Source organism: Meleagris gallopavo, chromosome 1 (assembly GCF_000146605.3).
Source record: "Meleagris gallopavo isolate NT-WF06-2002-E0010 breed Aviagen turkey brand Nicholas breeding stock chromosome 1, Turkey_5.1, whole genome shotgun sequence".
NCBI lineage: Eukaryota > Metazoa > Chordata > Aves > Galliformes > Phasianidae > Meleagris > Meleagris gallopavo.
In genome coordinates, this window is record NC_015011.2 from 64,386,507 (window position 1) to 64,410,233 (window position 23,727).

The 23,727-nt window shown below is 38.5% G+C and overlaps 1 protein-coding gene across 2 annotated transcripts; it reads left to right on the forward strand.

Moving 5' to 3' along the window:
- Nucleotides 1-1,116: 1,116 nt before the first annotated feature.
- Nucleotides 1,117-23,727, forward strand: PTN (pleiotrophin). Of its 2 annotated transcripts, XM_010714621.3 has the most exons (5): nucleotides 1,117-1,251; nucleotides 2,801-2,974; nucleotides 3,979-4,140; nucleotides 17,593-17,664; nucleotides 19,241-23,727. In XM_010714621.3, exons 1-4 carry the CDS (start codon nucleotides 1,143-1,145, stop codon nucleotides 17,643-17,645), a joined length of 498 nt encoding a protein of 165 aa, XP_010712923.1. In that variant the 5' UTR covers nucleotides 1,117-1,142; the 3' UTR covers nucleotides 17,646-17,664; nucleotides 19,241-23,727. The 2 variants fall into 2 exon arrangements, with proteins under 2 accessions (XP_010712923.1, XP_003202474.2); XM_003202426.4 differs by having other exon boundaries at nucleotides 17,593-23,727.

The window sequence follows — 23,727 nt, forward strand, 5'->3', positions numbered from 1 at the left end:
TGCTGTCTTGGAACCCTACTGCCTACTAAAGATGTCTTTGGGAAAAGGAAAGAATGATGTTTTCACATATAGAGTTGTTATGGCCATGCTTTTAGGTAATGTTTAAGTTCTTTACTATGAGAGTGGTGAGGTGCTGGAACAAGCTTCCCAGAAGATTGTGGATGCCCAATCTCTAGAGATGTTCAAGGCCAGATGGGCAGCCTGGTCTAGTATTAAATGGGGAGGTTGGTGGCCCTGTCTGTGGAGATTCATGATCCTTGAGGTCCTTTCCAACCCGGGCCATTCTGTGATTCTGTGATCTGTGTGAAATGATACCAAAATGTGCTAATGCAAATTACAACAAAGTGAAAAGGAAGTATGCGTGTAAACTATTTACGTCAGCCAGTTCTAAATGTCTTTTGGTGACTGGCTAATAACTGATGCTTCATCACTAAACAAACAATATTAATTTGTTTTTATATTGGAATATTTGTTCCTAAATCCAGTTTTTGGGTTCATTAGCATGCTATTAATAGTGCCTGTGTATTCAAGTCCTACCTCTGTGCCCATTTTGCATTTCAGGCAATTAGCTTAATTGATATTAAAAAGAGACACTAGCTGTAGGGGAAGGAAATGATAGGTAGCAACATAGCAATGGCAATTAAAATAATGCATCATATTTACCTATACACGTTGTTTTCATGAATAAAGCTTTTTCAGGTGTTGAGTAAGCCTAATAAGAACTTGAACTCTTGCAAGGCAGACAGTGTTGGGTTCCCTGCTTTGTATTAATTGGTAAGATGTAACACAAAACATATTCTATATAAAATTGTACACAATAAATTACAGCCAGATGTCAGGAAAGAAGAAGTTTCAGGCCCATCATGAGTCTTGATTCTCTGACAGAGAGCAATAATTACTATTCTGTGGCAGAACTCATCCATAGCATGAGTGACATTGATCAGGGATTTAGTACAGGGACTGGAAAATAAATGTTAAAAATCTTTGTATTCTCTTTGTACGGAGCTAACTGTGTTTGACTTCCATGTGTCTTCTGTCCCTGAAGCTGAGCTTCCTAAAAATGCTGTAGCTGCCATTTTGATGGGATCCCACCTTTTGCAATCTAACCAAGCCAATTTTCTTTTATCTCATTTTTCCCCAGAATGCTACAGCAACAACAGCACCGTCGAATGTTCACGGCTGTTCTCTTGGCACTTGTCTTCATCCTGGCAGCAGTGAGTACCACTGAGGCTGGAAAGAAAGAGAAACCAGGTAAGGTCTAGTGTAATACAGGGTTAATCCCAGAGGCAGATTGCATGTGTGGGACAGTACAAGGCATTCATTAACCTTTTGACATGCATGATAGATATTTGTGGCAGAGACGTTTTTTCCTATGCTCAGTAGGAAAACAGGAATTAGTTTCCATGAAACCTGGCAGCTCGAGAGCATCAGAGACTAAGTCCTCAGTTTATCACAGAATGGGTATTGCAAGACATATTTCCTTAAAATTTGCTGAGAATAGGTTCCTACTAGGCTAAAGGAGAATCACATAAGAAGAATGAAAGAGTAGTTATCATGTGACTCATTTGGTGTGTTATATTCAATTGGGACACCAGTGCCATGAGAGTGAAAATCCTCCAGTAAAGGACTAAATGAACTCTGTGCTGAAAACAGACAACCAGACATCCAGTGGTAATTGCTTTTTGCTAGTGATAAACTCAGACCCCACTGCAATGGACAGAGGCCTGGAGTGGAAAACTGACATCTATCAAACTCATTTTTGATGTTTTTTAAGTATTGCACGTTATGGTGTTTTTCTTAAGATCTTATATCTTTTAGGGTAGTATGGTTACATTGCAGCTGAACTTGATAATCTTTAAGTTCTTTTCCAACCTGAGCAATTCTATGGTTCTGTAATTACTTACATGCTGCTTACACACTGGTTAATATGACTTGTTAGTCTATTAGAATTAGTATTCCCATTAAAAAAAAAGATGTTTCTAATCAGTGTGGCTGTAAGGAAACACTATAAAATACGGAAGAGCGAAAGCACAAATCATTCTATATAAGATTATTTAAAATTACATGTGATACTTGGGGCCTTAATTATTATTTTGGTCAACACTTGGATTTGTCCCTACTTTTGTCCCTACAGCACCTGCTTTCGTCCCTAAGAAACAAAACCTGAGTAGGCTATCAGCATTTCAAGGTGTTCTGATCAAATTCTGAGTGTTTACATTAGGAAGATCAAGAACCATAATTATCTTGTATTTACATATCCTTCTATATGTAGTTTCTTATTCGCCTTTGAAGATTTGGTTATAATCTGGCATAAAATGTAACACGGTATATGCCAAGTGAAAAGTTTCTGCTATTTTCAGGAGGTGCTCAAATCCCAGCACATAAATGTCAGCACATAAATTTTGTATCTACATAGTGTGGTTTGCTTCAGATGAAAGTGAATATATTTATGTGTCATCAGCCACTGAAGGCAGAGGAATGTCCTTTTCCAAGTGTTTGTTCAGTGGTCCCTGCCCCTGAGGGTGTGTAGATTCCCCATTCTGAAGATGACAGTCTGATTTGGCTATTAGATGTAGTGGAACTGACTTTGAATGATCGCGATTTGGAGTTAAAGCCTAAGAGGCTGAAATGTTTGCAGAATTTTGAAGGGCACGCCAGATTTTTTGCTGGTGAAGCTGTTTTACAAACGTCTTCCATATTTACTCTCTCAAGCGCTGTGACTGTTTAGTGAAGAGACATTTCCCTATCAGCTGTGAGTACTGACTGTTTATCTTGTGTTTGCTTCCTTGTCTTCCACCAGAGAAAAAGGCCAAGAAGTCTGACTGTGGGGAATGGCAGTGGAGTGTCTGTGTGCCCACCAATGGAGACTGCGGCCTGGGGACGCGTGAGGGCACTCGCACTGGAGCAGAGTGCAAACAAACCACCAAGACTCAGAAGTGTAAGATTCCCTGCAACTGGAAGAAGCAATTTGGAGGTAAGCATCACACTTTCAAGGGACTGTTCTTTTTCTTTTTACTGAAGTATGATGAAGAAAGACTATATTTTCTTCTTAGCTCTGCAGACAAGGTGCCTCCAAATTTCAAGTCTGTGCAACTAAATTATTTGAGGCATAGAGGGCAGCTTCCTCAGAGCAAAGCAGCTCCTCCGGCAGAGAATCCAGATAATCTAATGTCGTAAACTTAGTATTCCAGCAGCACGATTAAATCTGTTTTCCTGTGGTGTAGAACCCTATTTAAGGCAGCAGTGTAAGAGTCATCTGTTCTCTCACAGCTGTGAATCTCCGCTATGGTTACTACTGGCTTTATGGGTCCTTGTGATACGTGGTTTGGAACATGGAGCATGGGTGGTTACCAGTGTGTGTGCACTAAATGGAGGCCAGATTGTTTTATCATTTTATAAAGTTTATATGTGGCAATTGAGAAAGATATCTCAGACCTGTCCCAGGCAAGATGTCTGTCCAGAACTCAGATCTTTGCAACTCTTGCAAAGTTAGCTGCTTTTTTTTTTTTAACAAACAGCTTGTATGGCTTTGACATGACTGTGATCTTTCCAAAGCAATCAGTGCAGCAGCAGTTTCAGACTTGACAAGACCATAGTTGCACATATCTTCTTGAAACTATTCAACCCTTATCTCTTAACCTTTGGCATCACACAAATGGAGGAACAATCATACAGAACTTGAACAGAGTTTTCATTTCTCTTTTTTTTTTCTTTATAGTGTATCTTAATAGTTCAATATATTTTCATTTTATTTACATTCTGTATTGACAATAACACAATATTCATGCAAAAGCAGAGGATTTTTTAAAATTCTCCTGGGATTCCTTTCTCTAGTTGCATGATCCTTTTGTCTAGGAGCACTGGCTGTCTGTGAAGAAAGTGGTTATATTGTTGCTCTTTCCTACTGGACTGATAACATTTTTGTTTTCACTCTCAATCCTTCTATTTAAAAAATTACCATTTATTTACTCATTGCAGCAGAGTGTAAATACCAGTTCCAGGCCTGGGGAGAATGTGACTTGAATACTGCCTTGAAAACTCGAACTGGGAACCTAAAGAGAGCTCTTCATAATGCTGACTGCCAGAAGACTGTCACAATCTCAAAGCCCTGTGGGAAGCTTACCAAACCCAAACCTCAAGGTAAATTCAATTTGCTGATCGTTGCACACTAGTTCATTTAGGTTGATGGAATTGTGACGTCTCACATGCTTCAGTAGGAACAGGAGATTGTACTCTCATAGCTTTTTCTCAGTCTGCATTCTCCTGTCTCCCAGCTGTCAGGCAGGCAATATTCCTGCATTATACAGTAAATGAAAAGTAACAGACAAGTGAACTGAAGATTAGGACCCCAGTTTTATCCCTAGACTACATGTGTTGCCACCATTTTGTTGATGTGCAGCAGACCATCAGAGTGAAGTGTTGCATAACTCACTTGTTGACAAGAACACTCCAATAATAGCATGCAAGAACATGTCTTATTGAGATAAACACACCTTTCATATTGACATTTGGTATTGAATAATGATGAAATGAAAAAGGGACTACTTTCCTCCTGGGCATGTAGTGTTCAAGGGATGTTTTGCTCACTGCATGCTGAAAAGAGGGTATGTAGGTGTTCTGTACCTTTTGGGTTTCTTTATTCGAAGACAGCAGGCATGAGACCACCTAATGTCTTATTTAACTGTAATTCCTAGTACAAAAGAAGGCATGTGCTCATTTTGCTTCCTAGTGTCTCTTAGACAAACTTATTTTATTTCTAGTTATTAAGGCCTTTTAACGTATTCTTTCATTGGCAATAGCACATGTTATGTACGTAGGATGATTTATAATGGAAGCTAAAGCTGTGAGATCTTGTTTAAGCAGTCAAACTAATGTTTTTTATGTAAATGATACAAGCTATGTTACTCTGGCATTTGCTGAAGACTAGGTTAAAAACTTTCCAGGCTTTGAATATTTGGATAATTATAGAAATAAATGTGATCAGAGGTGACAGGTGGAACTTGGATGAGCAATTTTCCAGTTGTGGGTGGTGGTGCACCAGTGATCTGTGGAGCACTCTGCCTGTGCACACCTTCAGTGGAGCTACCAGATAAGTGCTGAGTCTAGAACCTGTGGATAATGCAAGTTGTGAAGCAGAAAGCATACAACTAGATTTCCGGAAACCAGCTGACTTGGTTGAATTAGCAGCAATAAACATCTTCATTTGGGCATGGAAATGACTGAGAGGGAATAAAAGTGGGAATAAATGTAACAAGGGCTTGGAGCTGTGTAATTTTATTGCTTATTAGTTAGAAGGGAAGGATTTAGTTTTATTATTATTCTATTATTTTTTTGCAAATTTCCATGCATTTGGGAGTTCATTGAATGAAGTTTCTTCTTGTACTGCCAGAAGGGCTCTGCTGCTCGAGCCACCCCCAGCCTCCTACCCAGTCTTGCCTCTGCGGAGTCAGTGGGCTCTACTGATGGCTTCTGGAAGAGAGGGAAACAAAGCAGAGCATTGATGATGTTGGTACAGGGACATTTCATGTTACAACTCTAAAGGCAGTGTCCTAGTAGAGCATTTGTCATTTCTGCATTGGAGTTCCTCTAATCCTGAAAGTTGGATTGTGACCCTCTGCAGCAAGAAAATTATGTGGTGCTAGTTAAACAGAAAATCTTACTTTGTTTGATTTGAAATAGGTACAAGCGTAGGTTTGTGATCATAATAAATTTGGGCAGAAATTCTGCTCTCTTGACTTGCATTAGAAATCTTACAGCATCTTCCTGTCTACCACCTGCTCATTCATCTGCTGCTGGCATTAGGAGGAGCAGCAAATGTGGAAGTCAAACACTTGCAGTCTGCCTAGGCCCTGAACTGAAGATAAGCAGTCCATATTGCAGATCAGTGTGTATGACTGCTTAGGAACTGCACTGGTTAGTGTGTTGACAGCACTAGGAGGAACTAAAGGAAGAAATTAGGTCAAGCAGTTGAATACTGTGTGAAATGTGCCTTACTGAACTTCATTACTGAGTTAAAATCTGACTGCTGAAATGAAGAATATTTCTGTTTGCTTCCTGAGGTGAGGGAAATTACAGGCTGGAGGTAAGTCCCTATCTGTATCTAGGTAAAAGAAAAAATAATCTGTATGCAATTATAGTTAGAATAGAATAAATATAATTCTTTGGAACCATTAAGTAAGATCTAGGTTACTGCTTGAACACTTGAAATGGGCTACAGATACATATTAGGCCTCCTTTTCTTCTGTAGCTTCACATCAGCAACTCAGGACTACAAGCGAAGAAAGCATATAATACATTATTTGGAAACAGCAATCTTTTTCCTGTGGTGTAGTGTTGTGTGAAGTCTGTATTCATATGCAGCTAAACCTGAAAATGCCATCAGTTGCCGCTGTGATTGCTTGGAGTAGAAAGGCAGTGGTTCTCTAGCATCTGTGGGCATTGACAACAGAATTGTAAGCGAGGGTCCTGTGATTAAAGGAATCTGTTCTACTGCTTAACTGTTACATTTTGGATCAGTGCAGGCTTTGAGAACTTCATCACTGAGAACATCTGTGACAGCAATAGGCTGGGAGTACCAAAAATGGATGTGAGATGACCAAGATTATTTCACTGAAAAGTAGCAATATATTCAGAAAAAAGAATTGTTTCAATAATTTTCCTGACTAGCCCTCTTTCCCGTGGCCTGATTTTCTCCTTTCATTAGTTGTATTTGTAACCTCTTCATTGCATTGTTTTTTCTTTTGATTTGGTATTATTATTAGGGTAAGTAAAAACCTCCATTTAGCTTCTCCAATCAACTGCAGCTTAATGTATCTTTTGTTATTTATTGTCACTTGCCTGCTGTTAAAAGTAAAATTTCTGACTTAAGTGTTTTGCTGTATTAGAATCTGTCCATGATAAGAATGTTTTCTAATGAACTTGCCCAAATTCCTTTTATTATCACTAAATAGTTTCTGAGATGAAGTGACTGGATTACACAGTGTTTCAAGCCTGTCCTCTACAGATTTGTATTGAAAAAGAAAACAGCATTATAACACTTCTTTTTATTCGCAGTTTTACTCATTATCTAAAATGTTTTTCTTCTGCTCACAGCTTGCATGTGGAGCAAGTATCTTTATCTGAGACTTCCACAGTAGTCCCTGAATACTTTTTTTCTTAAATGAATTAATATGATTAGTTAAGAATCCAAGAATGAATGTAAGTCAGAATTTTTTTCCATCTAGACTTGTCCAGTGCAGCACCGTGTCTCAGATTTCACCTGGCACATTTTCATAGCTGAAGTTCTTCCTCACCTTCACTGCTCTTTGAGAATAGCACAAATAAATTGATATCATCCATAAATGCTGCTCTGTTGTTGCTTTTCAGCTCATGAACGTAGCAAAGCTACGTTCCTCTCACTGAACTACTTTAGAAGTTGAGTACTGTTTTGGGGAGTTTGAATGATGTTTAACAGAAAAAAAACTATACATAAAAAAATTCAAAGGGTTGTTTGTCAGATTCACTGACAAGAATGTCTTTTTTTTTTTTTAATGAGGAACTTTCTTGATCTGCAGCAAGAATTCTGCTAAATTAAGCCAGGACAACCTCATTAGCATTAGAAATTAATGAATTTCTGATAAACTGGTGATCTAAGATTGGATTTATCATTAGCCAGCATTCATGGAAAAGCCTTAAAATCCTTTTGAATCTTTTGAAGTTTGGAAAATAACTTCAATTCCTGGATATTTTTTCCTTTAACCTTTTGTATGTTTTCCTTATTAGCAATTGCTCTGTCTCACTGTTTTTTTTCTGAACAGCTCACTCTAAGAATGGATTGTAGTCTTGGAGATCACTGCTTGCAAGAGGAGAATTATTAGAGAACCTCTAATATTGGTTTCAAGAGGGAGAGCAGATGATGATTTAGGAATTTGAATTTTATCTGGATTCCTAATGGTCTCTTTTTTTTCATATTTTTATGAGATGCTCTTGGATTGGATGACAATAGCTTGGTCTTGGGCTGCTGTGCTGAAATAGTGAAAACTGGTGTACTGAATATCAATTTTGACAGAGAGATTGTCAGTGCTGTGACATTGATATCCCAGACACCAGGTTTTGTTTATTTAGTACAGAAATGAAGTTCTGAGAAGTCCTGTCACAAAGGCTGGAAAGGATGAAACAATAATCACAGGATCCTGGCAGAAGCAGACACCTCTCCTCTAATACATACAACTGCATATTCTAATCAGTGTCTGAAGTGCCAGGGATGTTCAAGTTATCCCTAAACTATCTTGATGGATGCAAAAGAATCAGGCACTTCTGTTGAGCAGCTGCTCTGATGGCCAACTTGCACTGAAGAGCAGAAATTGGTTCCGACAAATTCCATCTGGCCTGCTTCATGGCCACCCAAATGTGATTGATGATTGTTCAGGTTCCAGAGGTTTCCTCTCCAACCAGAGAGGAAAAGAATGGGATATTGTCAGGATTCAGAAAACATTTTGGTTTTAGTGCTGAGAGAGGAGGAATTTATTTTTACTGAGCTAGGTAGCCTGGTAGGCTTTATTTCTTTTTTTCACTCAGGCTTTCTGTCCTTATTTTTCTTCTCTCTCTCTCTCTATAATTCTCTTACTTTGAACTATTTATACCTTTGATAAAGATAAAACGAAATAGGATAAGCAGTTTACCTGGACACTTAGAAAAACAATTTTACTAGAGCCGGCAAACATTAATACTGTTTATGCCACTGTTGTCTTTAATAACTGGAGTGTCATCTAAAGATCATGTCATCCAGTACCCATGCTCTTAAAGACTGTTCAGAGGAAGGCAAGACTTGCAATAGATTATAATGGCCACAGTGTCTTTTCTGTAATGAAGATCAAGTGTAGCATATTGCTCCAGCAATGCCTCAGCACATTTCCTGTCTTTGGCAGTGTATGTGCTCCTACAGTGTTATTACTAATTTCCCATTGTTTTAAGAGCTTTATTTAAGAGTTAATAGCAAAATAAATAACCTGCGCTACTTCTATGTAGGAAACTTTACAGGAAGAATTTCCAGAAAACGAACAGATAACCCTACAATCACTCCAAAGAGCTGAGGAAGTACAATGTAAACAATAATAATTATTGAAAGTCAGAAAGGCTAAATGATTTTTCAGGATCATACAATTACAGTAACAGGTGCACATGCTCAGGTAGGAGCTGTTAACTCCTGGCTGCATGCTCTTACTAGCAGAATTGCTCCCTTTTTTCCCAGTCTGCAACTATCTGAATGTGACAATTTACTTTGGGTTGTCTGAACTACCATCTTTAACTAGGGTCTCATTTTGATGTTAATTATCTCAGTGGATTTATGACAGTGTTTGACATTAACTTACCTTGCGTCTTCTTAGGGGAGCTTGCTGTCAAAACATAGAGCTGGGCTTTTGTTAATGAGCAGATATATTCCTCTACCAACTTTGGTGCCAGAAGCAGAATGCAACATGTGGTTTCTGGGCACTACAGCTTTGATTCCTACCTGCAGAGAGGACATCTGACTAACAGCATTGCCAGGGCAGACTATCTGCTCTTTGGCAGAATGACTTGGCTGTTGGTTGTTGCAAGGAGCTCACAGTGACGATTTCTGAATGAATTGCTCACCGGATATGCAGCTACTTGTTGCTCAGACAAACTGGCTGCAGCACTGAAAAAAAAAGACTGACAGCTTGTAACAGGGTAGGCAATCTGCTTTTTCCGTGGTGCCCTCCCTCAAGTTTGTCTTTGAGCAGCAAAAAAATGCCTTCTTCTGAAGAGTAGCTGGAGGAAATGCAGGGGGAGAATAAATGATTTGTTAGGACTGTGATTTTGTTTTATTTGATGTGTCTCCCTCTGAAGGTTGCAGAACTCCCTGTCTTTAATGTAACTCATTAGTCATGCAGGCATGCAGCTAGCGTAATAATTAGTATTACAGGAGGCAGAATAATAGGAGCTACTTAAACTAATTAAATATAAAAATGAGGGATTTTCTCATATTAGGCAACAGCTGCTATAGTTAAACAAAAACCTGAAAGGTAAATTGGAAAGTTTCTCTCTTCTTATGAAGGCACGAGGCAGACTCATTCAAGAGTGTTCCCTGGCACTAACCAGGAGCCTGCAGTGAAGTACAGTGATCTCAGCTCTGTGGGACAGACTGGCAGGGGGATGCCCAGCAGGAACAGCATGACCGACTGTTATTGTTGTTGCTATGATCATGACTATTTGTATTGCATGAGTGCCCAGAGGCCCTGGTTGAAAAAGGGTGCCACTGTACTGAGTACTGCATTGTGAGAGGCAGTTTTGCCATGAATAATTCATGTCTCATGGAGCTGAGAAATGTGAAAATTGAGAGGAGAAATGGTGGTCTAGAGGGGTGAGACTGGGTACTAAATTCTTGGTTGTGTTTCCCTTAGTCTGAGATGAGGCTTGTTATTTCAAGATGAAATAAAACTCACAGAGAACTCTGTGAGTCTCTGAGATACATTTCTGTGGCTTGGCCTCTTGCTGCTGTAACATGAGGAAAAATGATTTTTCTCATTAACTTAAGTGGGAACAAGAGTAAGCCATATAAGAAAAACAGAACAGAACGATGGTTACGGTGTGGACCAGCCTCAAGCTGCTAGTAAGCTGCCATTGCAGGCCTAAGCTAATGAAATTCTGATGTCTTCAAATGGAGGTTTCTTTCTGGTTCTATTTCCTTCCTTATGTTTCTTGAAAGCTTTCCCCTGTAACTTCTTTCAAGAATGCTTTTGTACTTTTGGAAAATGAGACTTTTTGGACAAATAATTTGAGCGTTTCATCCAGTTGTACTGTCATTCTGATTCACACATCCCTGATTCCAGGGAGCAGTAAATGCATGTAGGAGAGGGAGAAAGATATTTTTAAAAGAAGTAGTTTTCAATTTTTAGTTGTTCTGCAGATTTAACAGGTGATTTTAAAAAAGACAGGGAAATTTCATGGGAAGCCTTGACCTCCATGTTTTTTACCTTCTGGTTCGTATCCCAGATGCTTTTTTTCTGTGCAAACTAATAAGATGAAAAACTGGATGTGATAAATGTTCTTGTTTAACCCTCTCATGCCTGCAGGAGTTTCTTTTAGTATTTAGTACAGACCTTCTGGGGAGAAAGTTTAAATAGCTCTATGTGCCAATTTTCTTACGTGCTCATTGTCTCACTTTCCTGGCTTGGAGGAGCAGGCCAGCCTCCTTGGCATTAGTCACTGCCCTTGAACCGTGGAAATGCCTGAAGCTGTGGGACTTACTGTGATAAAAGATATGCCATCAGCAAATGTTTACACTCATTACTGTTCCCAGCAGTGAAACAGAGAGAAAGCTCTGTTCCTTCCTTTTTGTCCTCTCCTTTTCTAGTTCTTCACTTCCTTTCCTTTCAAGCTTTATTTTCCACATCATCTTCTCTATATCCTTTCTCCTATCTGGGCTTACTGCAAAAGTTTTGTAGGCGACTCTTCAGCGTGAAGAACTGACCAATGCAAAGTCTGTACTCCTTCCCTGAGGGTAAATTAGGCGGGGGCAGATGCACAGAGCGCGACTGAGAAATGTCCACGTCTGCTTTTCAAAAACCAACTACGTAAAATGAGGTTTCTATTCACAGTACATAGCAAATAATTTTCTGCAGAACAGCTGTTTGCTGGTCTCAGTTTGACGTATGAACTGCTGCAATGTCTGCAATGTAGCATTTTGCTTCTCTGTGGATATAGGGAAATGCCAGTCTCCAAAGAGCTTATTACTACTTTTTGTTTTCAGCAGTCTCCTGCAGACACGTGAATGCAGAGTAAATTCTGAATGTATCAGTCTATTCCTGCACCTGTCTCGTGGGTATTAAGATGGATCTTGTGTACCACTGAGACAGACAGCTGAAGAGCCAGCCAAGATGGTGTCTCTCTTGTGCTGATTGTAGAACATGACAAAGAACAGTAAAAATGTCCTTTCCCTAAGTCAGCAAAGCAAACATACCAGATGATAAGAAGAAGCAAACAGAAGAACAAAATAACCCACTTCTGAAAACTGTCTTCCAGTTAGACAGACCCCTTCAGCAGTCACTGAGTGCAAAACAGACATTGCTTGAAAAGTTTAGCAGTACGACCTTCTGAATGATTTAATGGCTTTGATACATGTGATTCAGACTAAAAGAAAATGAGAAGAAGATCCATTTTCCACAAATGACTCTTTTGTCCATTTCTTTTTCAGATAAATTGTTTGTAACCAGTATAAATCTAGCAGTTCCCCTATAGATAACACATCATACAATATCTTTCTGGCATATGTCTGCAGCTCCACCTTTCAGTTTGAATTGGGTCCATACTGTGTTCAAATTCAAGGCCATCCTGAATGTAAGTTGAGCAAAGTGAGAATCAGAACAAAACCTGCTTGGAAAAGAGTGACTTGGAGAAACAGAGCAACACTTATAGTCAAGAAGATGCAGTGATTAAATGCAGAGCTTACGTGTAGGGGATACTATCAGTTGTAATACATTAACAAAGTAAAATTCACATCAAGGTCATTGATTCATTGTAGAGTTGCCTTCTATAGTGTTTAGTTAGTGGAGTATTGTTTTTGCTTCTATCTGGTACAACTCTGCTTTGTTCAGAGAGCCTTGTAAGAAGATTTCATTTTGGAACAAAATTGCTATTGTAGTTTTTTTTTTGCTTTTTTTTTTTTTAACTTCTTAAAGTGATTCAGAGAAAGTAAATACTTCTCTTTCTATAGCAGTGGAAAAAATACCACATTTAAATGGCATTTCAGAAACAACAGATTGGCTTCTATAATCATGGAAATCATGAGGTAGTACTGCTTCTGTTCCTACAGAGCAGGGTGAAGCCCTGTACAGTGATCACTGTACAGTGATTATTAATTTTTTTTAATTTTATTTTTATTTTTCTTACCAAGGAACAAAATCCTTGGTTTCCTCAAAGTTGAGAACTGACCCGCACTCAATCACCACCTCCACAGCAATTGAGTGCTCTGAGATACTTAGCCCAGTAAAAGAGGGAGAGCCCTTTAGGAAACCTGTCTTCCTCTGTACTGAGTGGGACAGACTGCTAACTCCTGAGAAAACTGTGTTCCGAACACCTGGTGCTGAAATGCCTAGCTCTAAAAGCTTTTGAAATTTTGAATGGGTTTTTACAACCTTTGGGAGTACGTCTTGATCTCATGTATAGGAGGAGTTCAGCAATCCATGAGTGAATTTTTACCTTCTTCACAACAAAGGAAAATAAATAGATGCAAGTCCTGGCTTTCTATGCTTGGCTCCCATTAAAATGCAATTACTTCCTTTTTGTACCTTATTCATTAATAGTGGCTTCACATCGTACGTGTCTTCTGTTCGATATAATTACTTTCCTTTACTGCAGGCGCAGTAAGAATGAAGCTTCAGAATAAAGACAGTTATTTAAGGAGAATTGCTGCCGTTTCAAATTGCTTATCAGATTAATTTGTTTACTCAGTGAAGTCCTCACCTTAAATTTGCTGCATTTTTCTTGGTCTTCATGCAGATTTGGGCCCGTGACAATTCAGCATTTAATCCTGTGAACAGTTCTTAAAGATAAGGCTGTTCAGGGTGTTGAATGATTACAAAATCAAGTGTGTGTGCATCAACGCAGCTGGCTCTTGCAGGGCTATTTGACTATGCTACGTGGGTGTTTTTATCTCACTAGAAGTGCTCTGAGTTCTGGAGGGAGCTAGATGTCTGTGCAGTGCTTGATTGCTGCTCTCTGCAGGAACAGACAAGTATTCAGAATTTGCTCTTTGCATTTGCCCAGGTCCAAGATTCTAGCCTCCAGCTGCACAAGAGCTCTCTCACTGTGAGATAAGAGAGAAGGGGGAGGGACTGCAGAAAGCACATGCTATAAAACAGACACAAAAATTGAGGATAGTTTTACCATTCTCATTAATATTCTGGACTATGCATAGCTCACTCTCCTTGTCCTTTTGTTTTGCTGCAGGGATATATAGGAGTGGTAAAGCTGAGTATTTCCTTGATTTGAAGGAAGCCTGGACGAGTTATAGCTAACTGCTGTGTGCTAAGCCATGCCTGAGGTGGAAGGATAGTTTGGCTGGGGCAATATCACATAGTGCACTCAGAGGAACAGGCAAATGTCTATCTGTGTCCTTCCTTTCACTGCACAGGTGATGATCCTGCTTTCTGCCTTGCTCCGTCCTCCTATGGATCCTGAATTCCCCAGAGGTAGCTCATAAAAACACCTCCAGTAAATGTCTGACTCAGTATTAAACATATCAAACCACCTACTTTTGAAGCAGGTAATGCAGTGTATAGATTCAGATTAAAATTAGAATTCAGATTAAAAAATTAGTATGGTCTGGTATGAATCTGGCTTTCATCAGTTTCGATCACCTCATTGTAGTGACTGCATATTCTTGGTAGCACCTGTCTGCAGCAAATATATTTTCTGTAGCTAATACACAACCAGTGCTCAGGGTCATAGCTCTGTCTTTACAGATTTTGCTTTAACTAGGTAGGTGAGGTGAAGGAGACTGCTGTTGACCCCAGGGTTCTTGCAGATGGCAGTGTTTTGCTCAAGGTAGACTTTGTTCACTGTGTTCCTTTTCTTTCTTCCTTCTGGCACAGCCCCAAAAATTGTTGAAATCAAGCTGCTTTGTGGAGTCAGTGAGATGTGGAAAGCAGTATAGTGGCTTTCCTAGCATAAAGTCTATTTTCAGTGTGCATAGCTTGAAGAGTTACGGCAGATTCTGACAGAGGGCAGTGATCACATTAAAAAACCTGAAAGGAAATGCCTGAGATGGTCTTGCATTCAATCTGTGCTAAGGTGAAGTTAATTTTGGTAATTTTCTTATATGGAGTAGGAATCTGAATGGGATTATTGGTGGTGGTGTGTCTTGGGGATCTTTCCCCCCTTAACTTGTAGATGCCTATAGCAGGAGTATGGTGCTGTTGAGCTTTGAGGTAACTGGCACTGAACTCTGAACGTGTTGTCAGGGCTGACACTGCTGGCATGGTGACCCTTTCAGTATAGAATGGCTGGCTACCATGGAAAGAGAAATGCTGGCAAAGTGATCAGCATGGCATAGATCACAGTGTGGCTTGTGAGATGACTTTAAAGCACATAAAAGTTGAGGCAGCAGTCTAGGGTGAATAAATATGAGGACAGTGAAAGACCAAGTGACACAAATGTTAGCAGAGATCTGAGCAGTGAGAAAACAGGAACAAAACGCATCTTAAAGCAACTTTCTGCAGTTTGCCATGGAGATACTGTAGTCTATAACCTGAATACAGTCAAATCAGGTGGAGGGTAGCTGTGAGGGCACTTGTGCAAGACAGTATGAACAGCAATATTCTGATGGGTCATTATATGGATATTGATGTCTAGGGTAGAGTTTTTAAAAGAGCCTAAGGACTGGGAAATACTTGAGCTGTTTTATATTGCCACAACTCTGAGGTTACATGTGATTTCATGGAGTAAGTGTGCTTTGCATCAATACAGCGAAACTATCTGAAAGATTAAGCTCTGGCAGTGTGAGAGGAATGACCTCCCAGGTGGGAGCATTTTGTTATCCCAAGGCATCAAGCAAAAGCACTTCCCTGTGTAGGTAGATGGATGTGGCAGTTTATGTGATTTGCAGATTGATTATTGCAAGGTGGACAGCAGAGTGAGTTTAGCTTCTCCCTTTCACTGAGAAGTAGATGCAGACATCAGGCTGGGACCTTAAGTCAAGTGCAAGATGTAGTCTTTGAGACGGCAATCTGATTTGATCACTGACTGCTGAATAAAACCTTCTCCTGGTAATAAGTGACATCATCCCAAAAGTGAGCTGCACATATTGTTCTCTTTGATAGTGTACTCTTATTAGTCAGCCAACATTCATACATCTCTTTTCGTGAATGTACGTGAATGTAGTTGAAGCCTACAGAGTGCCTTATTTTTTATTTTTGTATTTTTTTGTGTGTGCCAGGTTTGAATAGATTTTACAAATCCTAATGCTTGTCTTGATAAACTACTGTATTGATAAAATGTTGTTTCTTTCTCAGAAAACATAGAAAAGGGAGAGAGAAAGGACAATAAATGCAGTGCAGAATCCAGGAGGATCAGTGATATAATGGGAAATTTAGAGAAAGACTTGAGTAAAAGAGATTAGAAGGAGAGACAGAAAAGTAGTAGGGGAAAAAGAAAGCAGAAAGCTTCAGCTGCGTGCAAATTCTGTATTAACTTAATGAAAAATAATATTTTGTAATGATAGTTTGTAAAATAATACCAGTTTCTAGAGATGGCTCAGGCTGCAGGCATGCATACACATGCACTCACACAAACAGGCAGAGAAATAATAATAGTAATAATAAAAATAATTTTCACATTTTCAAACTGAAAGCAATTATTTCTTATTCTAAGGTATTTTAGCCTTATTCTTATCTGAAGGATATCAACAGAGCTTCCTTAATAAAATAGTTTTACCAGAGTTGATGGCTATTTGACTGTTCGTGTCACATGAACTGGGTAAGGAGAAATTAATCATATTCACAAAGAAGACCTCCTTAAAGACCAAGAGCTCACTTTTTCATTCAGGGTGATGGATGTTGCTTTACCTCTTCGTCTGAGATGGACTATTTTTTTCTTTCTACCTCTGAGAAGGAAGGAATAAAGGCAGAATTCAAAGGAGGGAAGTGTCTATCAGTGAAACCCATGTCAAGGCAAACATGAGTCTACTGCTTACTGTTTTCTTTCCAGGCAGTTACTTCACAGAAACCCATTTTCCATATCTTTGTGGTCTCTGTTTTTATGCATTTCACAGTGATATTCAGAGGATTTATTCATTCTCTCGGAGTTGTTAAGTGCCCCGTTGCAAGATTGTATGTGGGATAAAAGTATCTAATCCCCTTCATTTCTTATTCATTTTTTATGCCTCTTTGTCGATTCTTCTCCGCATAGAACACAGCATTACCCTTTATTATGGTGGAAGTTATTGTGGATACAACATGTACACTTTTATCTTCACATTGTTCCCTTACCCACCCCACATTAGTCAGAGCAGCAATTGCTCCTATTGGTACTAATCAGCTGGACAGATCACGCCAAACCTCTGCTGCCTCTCAAGTGTGCACAGGTGTTTGTTCCAAACAAATGGAGAAGGGCTGGCAATGGAGAAACTGAAGAAACAAGTGAGCTCTTACCATGCTCTGGAGTTAACTTCGTATTCAGAGAAAGCCAAAGATAAACAATGAAATAGAAAGGAAGCGAGGGAGGGGTATGTGTGTGGGTAGTGTGTGCAGAGCTTTATTCCAGCTCTCTGCTGAGCCATGACCTGGTTTCTCCAGGAGCCACTTGCTGTTTTCTTGTTTTTGGAACAAGTTCCTGACATGATGCTCTGCATGCCAAGCAGGGTTGTGCTCAGATAGGAAGGGACTGAACTAGACGTGCACCCCATTTCCATCCTCCCTTGTTTCTCAGTTGTTCATTTTATATTCATTTCATTCAGTTTCCCCTTTCTCTGCTCAGGAAACAAAATCTGTTCTTATGTGTATAGAGAACTAAAGGGGAGCTTTCAGGGATATTGGATGAAGTTTATTACAGGGACTTTTACATGCTGACTGTTTGTGGTTATTGTTGTCTTGACAGAATCCAAGAAGAAGAAAAAGGAAGGCAAGAAACAAGAGAAGATGCTGGATTAATGGAGCCAACTTGGGCAATGTGAGAAAGGGACATCAGCAAACACGATTGGTTAACAGTTTCATTTATACCTAGGCATTCTATCCTAAAATTATTTATAGCTTAATGGTACAATAGAAGGAAACAAGCAAACAGACAAAAAATATCCTTTTTTATTACTTCACTATTTTTAATGTATAACGCTAACAACAATTTTTAGAGGCCTGTGATAAAGGACTCCAAACTCATTTAGAAAAAATTCTGTCTATTGCATATTGAACAGTGTAGAGGTTTTCAAAATACTTTTTTCTCAAGTCTTGCTGTAGGTCTCAGTCTTGAAACTACTCCATGCAAGCAGAATCTGAACCTGTGTAGAGCCCTGCCTAACCCAGTGATACCCCGTATGGATGCAGGAGTCTGGTTGGGTGCAGTTATATTTAAAATTAGGACTGTATGTCTGAAACAAAAAACAAATACTGTTTCTTAAGTTCCATCTGGATAACTGTATGAAGTTGTTTGTTTAAGGAGAGCATGGGGGCATTTTATTGAGCATTTGCAGGCAAAGAATTTTTTTCTGTGTGATGAATGTTCATTCTTAACTGTCATAGTCTGGGTAAAGAACAGTGGTGTTTGTATTTTGGTTCCTGGCAGTAAAAATTGTAAAATCTTTCAGTGGTTTGATATATCATGGTCCTAAATTTTTAGGATTTTGTAGAAAAGATACTTTCTACAAAAATATCTAGGTGGAAGGATAGCAAAACTCTTTTTCCTGTTTTACCATATTGACACTGGTGAATGATAATGTAATCTGTTTTACCTGAAAAGGAAAAACATGCTTTATTTCTTTCTTCCTTTTTCTTTTTTTTTCTCCAGAATGGAGAATATCTTTTACAAAAAAATCTAATTGAAATTGTTGCTATTCTGCCTGACCTAACTCTCTTTTGTATTAGTGGGAATCTTCCTGTTGATTTTAACTATAGCTGGTTGAAAATAGAAATTTTGTCTACTGGGAAGTAACAGAACAAATCAGTTTGGAAACTATCTAAGATGGCTCATATTTCTGACCAGAAAAAGGGACATTTTATGAGAATTGAAACAAATAAGAATGAAATTAATTTTTAGTTTTATTCGTCTATTAGTAAAACAGAATGAAAATGTCAAAATGGTACCTTTTGCTTTCTTCCATTTTTAAATAAGTAAGAACACCTTGGAAAATCTTAGCCCTAAATATAGATTTTTTCTTTTTTAATTTTTTTTTAACTACAAAAATGAAAAAAAAAAGAAAATATAAAACCTGTTGTTTTTCTATTTGTTTGATTTTAAATATTTCTAATGATTATGAGTCCTGAAAAAAGCCACAAAGGAGAAAAAAGATCCCACAATGAGTTGGTATATTGTCAGGTAAATGATTGTTTTACAAGCCAAACAACTTTCAGACCAGATATATTAGAAGAAACCTATGGGATTTCAGTGCTCAAATTCTTTTAAGAATCACCATTTGAAAATTATAAACCTTACATTTCATAAGCAAGAAGTAAGCTTCACCATTGGTGTAGGCCCCAGGCTTTGCCTGCTGGTCAACAGGAAGTCTCATGTAGTCTCCCTTTTCCTCCTGCAGATACTCATTGACTTCAGTGAAACTGCATCAGGGTGCAATCATCTGGGTAAATCACAATGCTCTTTTGGAATTAGCTTATAGAAATGCAGAGTCTTTTACTGGTCTATCTTCTCACTTCCCTTTTCTAAGCAAAAATAAAAATTAAAAAAGCAGAGCTTGTCCTCTTTTATTCTCTCACATGGGGACTATAGCTGATCTGGACTCACAGTGAGGCAAGTCCTTCTGTAGACATTCCCAAACCTTTCTGAAACCAGACTGCACATAGCTCAGGATAGACTAGTCACAAATATTACTCAGACTACTTGGATGAGTTTTGCAGTCTTTGTTGATGTCCTCGTTATTTTGACTATGCTACTAGACATACCTGAGACAGTGATATAATTAATGTCCCAGATATGGTGGACATGCAATGACCAAACTCAAAATGACAAGTTGCAATTCATAAAGGCTTTTATTTGGTGATGCTGGGTGCTTATTTTTTTTTTTTCTTTTCATTTTGTTTTCTTTGTTTTGTTTTGTTTTATGGTCTGATCAGGTCTGCCTTTGCTTATGCCTCAGACTTGAACTAATGAATTGGTAGATCTGATTGACGACAAAGGGAGGAAGAAGCTTTTTCACTCACCAAAGGTTTGTCTGTCTAAATGCTGCATCAGTTCACTTGAAGTAGTTCAACTTTGAGTGTAGACACTGTTGCAACATTGTTTTACATGATAATCTAGTCCACATTTCACAGGGTGCTGGCAGGAGTTGGGATTGATGCTGAGACTTACAGTATGACTCTTCATTTGCAAACCTTAGATATGACTTCTGTTTTCTACTTTTGTGAGTAAAAAGAAAACAAATTCCCTGTGCTCCCTCCATCACCTTTTGTCCCTTACTGCCTATCTGGATTGCAAAAGTAACATTCCTGATAGTTTTTGAAGGAGGTCAGTCAAATTCCCATTGTTACAATGGTAGTGGAGGGCGTCCATGGAGAGAATTTACAGAAATCAAGCAATCAAACAAACAAAGCATCATGTTAGGACCAGCAGGAAGTACAACAGTCCTGTGAGCAAAGGACGTGAAATAGGATGACTTCCTCTGTACCTCTCAACCACATACATCTGGATTTATATTTACATCTTATTGTTAACGTGTATATATCATACTTTACTCAAATGGTAGCCTTTTTCTGGGAGATCTAAGTGCTCAGAAAAGAGAGAGGTGAGTTGCTGAACATCAGAAAAGGGAGATTCTGCATCCAGTCTCTGGATTTCAGCAAGTTTAAATTTAGGGTAGTTCGTGTATAGCTCCCACTACTTCCTCTAAGTAAGCTGAGCCATGCTTCCAAGCAATTAGGCTGTCTGTATCTTGATTTAAATCAGTATTTGAGGATTGGGGCATTTTAACACTTCGGCACGTCTCCTGGCAGAAGTGCCCCTATTGAAAGAGAATCATTACTTGTCAGCCTGGCATATTTCACAGACTACTAAGTGCGGGAAGACTATAGCATAAGTTATGTTTTAGGGTAAGGCCCCAGCAGGGGAAAACATTTGCTGTACATTCAGGTAAATTCTAATTTCTGGTTCTCACCTTCTAATCATACTACTACTGGTATTGTTTTTTCAAAGGGAGAAAAATAAGCAGAAATACAGGAGTAATAATTATAAAACATATCAACAGACAATGTAGCATTGTTCACAGGGCCAATGTCAAGAAGAAAAAAATACTATCAGGAGCATTTTATGCAAACTTCTTTTTCTTACTTCTTTGATTAGAGAAGACAGGATTACGTGGTGTCACATTTGCTTTTTGGCTTTGCTTTATTTGTGCCTTAATGAGAACTAGGCGTTTATAGGATGTTATTGAAATTATGGAGGGGTCCCACTCCATTCTCAAAAGAAGGCATCCATCAGGAGACAGCTTGGCTTTCGTTCAGTCTAGGAGTCTGTTCTTTTTTCCTATGCATGAATATATTTTTTGTACTCAGTTGCTACTGGAATTGCTCTGCAACAACATTAACAATGTAAACCTCCTGATTTTCCAAAGCTAAATATTGTTCAGGTACTCCATTCTGACATGACACAGTAATCTTTTACATCTCCCAAATTCTCATACTAAGGGGAAGCATGTGAATGAGGGTAGACATCTCTTATTCAATCTTTTAAAACTCTCTAGGAGAGTATCTTATGCAAAGTTCTAACCATATTATCTCCTGCATGGGGACAGATTGCACCTATTGCCTGCCCTCCACTGCTCACCCCTAATTTTGATAGTATTAGTAGGTTTTCCAACAATTTTGCTAAGGCAATCTACCTCCCATCTAACATCTGCAGACATTTTTAATCCTTCCTAATACTAAAGAATATATGCTCCACTACCTGCCGACTTGTTGTAAAACAGTCCCAGCAAGCCTCTACCATCAGATACCTGTTATTGTGACCTTCTAACATTAAAAATAAATGAAACAGTGAACACGTGTTCATCAGAAGATGACAGTGAACAAAGTAATATAAGAATGAGCAAATCAGTTCTCTGTATCTGTTGGGAGGGTGGCTTGCTCTGTCATAGCTCAACCTGAGTGAGGCTTCCTATGGGAAAGAAGTGCATCACATATAATGAAGAGTAGAGAGCGTGGTGAAAGAATGGCTACTCTCAAACAGAAGACCCCCTTAGCTACATAAACAGAGCGAGAAGTTGGATCATTTCCCAATGCATTCTCTTATACCTTTAGATTAAAGAGAAGAAACATGGTGCATAGAGCTTTATGTATAGTGAGTACTGTCTGAGCAAATTAGAATGTGGAAGGATCCTATTAAACTCCATGGATAATTGAATTTGAAGAAGGTCTAGATAGTGTTTTTCATGGAAACAGAAATGGTCATGTACTTTTGGATTAAAACTAAGCAATGAGGTTTAATAATTATTCTAATGTTCCCCTTCTGCCACTCTTCTGCCTTGTGGCCCCATCACTCTGACTCGAGCAGAAATATTTCAGGGAAAACATGAGAACTCGGCTATCTTCTCTGTCATCACATTGGTAGGGCTGTGCAAGCCCTCTATCATTTCTGCAGTTTTCCATTTAAATGTGGAGTGTCTTGATGTCACAAGTTGCTAAAAAGTAAGTACATATCTAAAATCACAGTGAAACTGAAAGCGTGAGTCCAGTGTGTGATTTTTCTGATGAAACAAAACAGAGACTCTCCAAGTGTTCCTATTTTGGAAAGTCATTCAAAGTTAAAGACTGTACGAAAGCTTTAGCATTGAATACTGTGATGTAAAGCTAGGAAAATGAATAGCCTCTGCAGGGCTGTTTTATCCTTAGCCAACTTCATTTAATTAATTATACTGTTTGAATTCCCTCAGCCTAATCTGCTTGGCAACCAGACACTATCTAGCTTTTCTCAATGGGTGATTCATTACACTTCCTATATTATAATTATATAGCTCATCTAGGTTATTACAGCTGAAGAAAATGGCTCTGGTAGTCCAGAGACTGTGGTGAACACTGAAGGGACTTGCAACTGATGCAGGCTACTACTGTTGCCTCTTGGAGCTAGGAACCATGTCATCAGGATGTCAGTCAAACACAGCATCTTTAAATATATGCTCATACATATTGCATACATATAAAGATCCATGTACGTTGAAGCAAAAGTATATAAAAAAGAGCATACATAACTCAAAATGTGACAACTAGTGCTGCCATGTTTTAAAGCTAAAGCAGAAGTGAGAGAACTTTTGGCCTGTGTTCTGTTTTTTTTTAATAAAAGAGTAGTATATAGGCTGAAGAGTCAGGTTTCTTCTCTTCCCCAGCATAATATTTTAAGGATAGCTGTGCCCAAGGAAAATGCAAACACACACCAACGAAATGGCCAATAGGACTTAGTATCAAAGTGACATTCTCTTCTGTCACAATAAGAATGTGGAAGGGCCTTATTCAAAGCTTCAAAGTGGAAGAACTGATTAAGTGTGAACATAGAAACCTAAGAAGAAAAAGGCTTTTTCTCTGCAAAGAAAAAGTGAGGAAAAAATAAAGAAAAGAAAAAAATTAAAAACAAACAAACAAAACAAAACAGAAATCCTCTTGATACCTGTGGTTTGGGTGCTAAGTAAGAGAAGAAATGAAAGTCAAAATAACAAATTAAAGCTTGAGTATCATGTTCAATGGATTTCTAATTCTGTATATATCTATTAAACCAGTTCTATATATCTTCTCATGGATTATGTTCTTTATGCTGTTCCTTTTTTTTCTTTTATTTTTTCCAGTTTGTATATTGATTTTGTAAGCTAGTAGTGTGTTACCTTTTCAATTTTTTTAAACTTGTATGAAAGCCATATATCCATATTATAGAATGAAAGCATTAATCCTGTAACATCCTTAATGTTTCCCTTAGCTCTGTGGGATTGTGGGAGGTTCTAGCGAATGTATATGTTTACCAATTGTATCAACATAATTTACTTGCTCTTAGTGGCGATAAAGAATTAAATAAACTAATACACAGAAA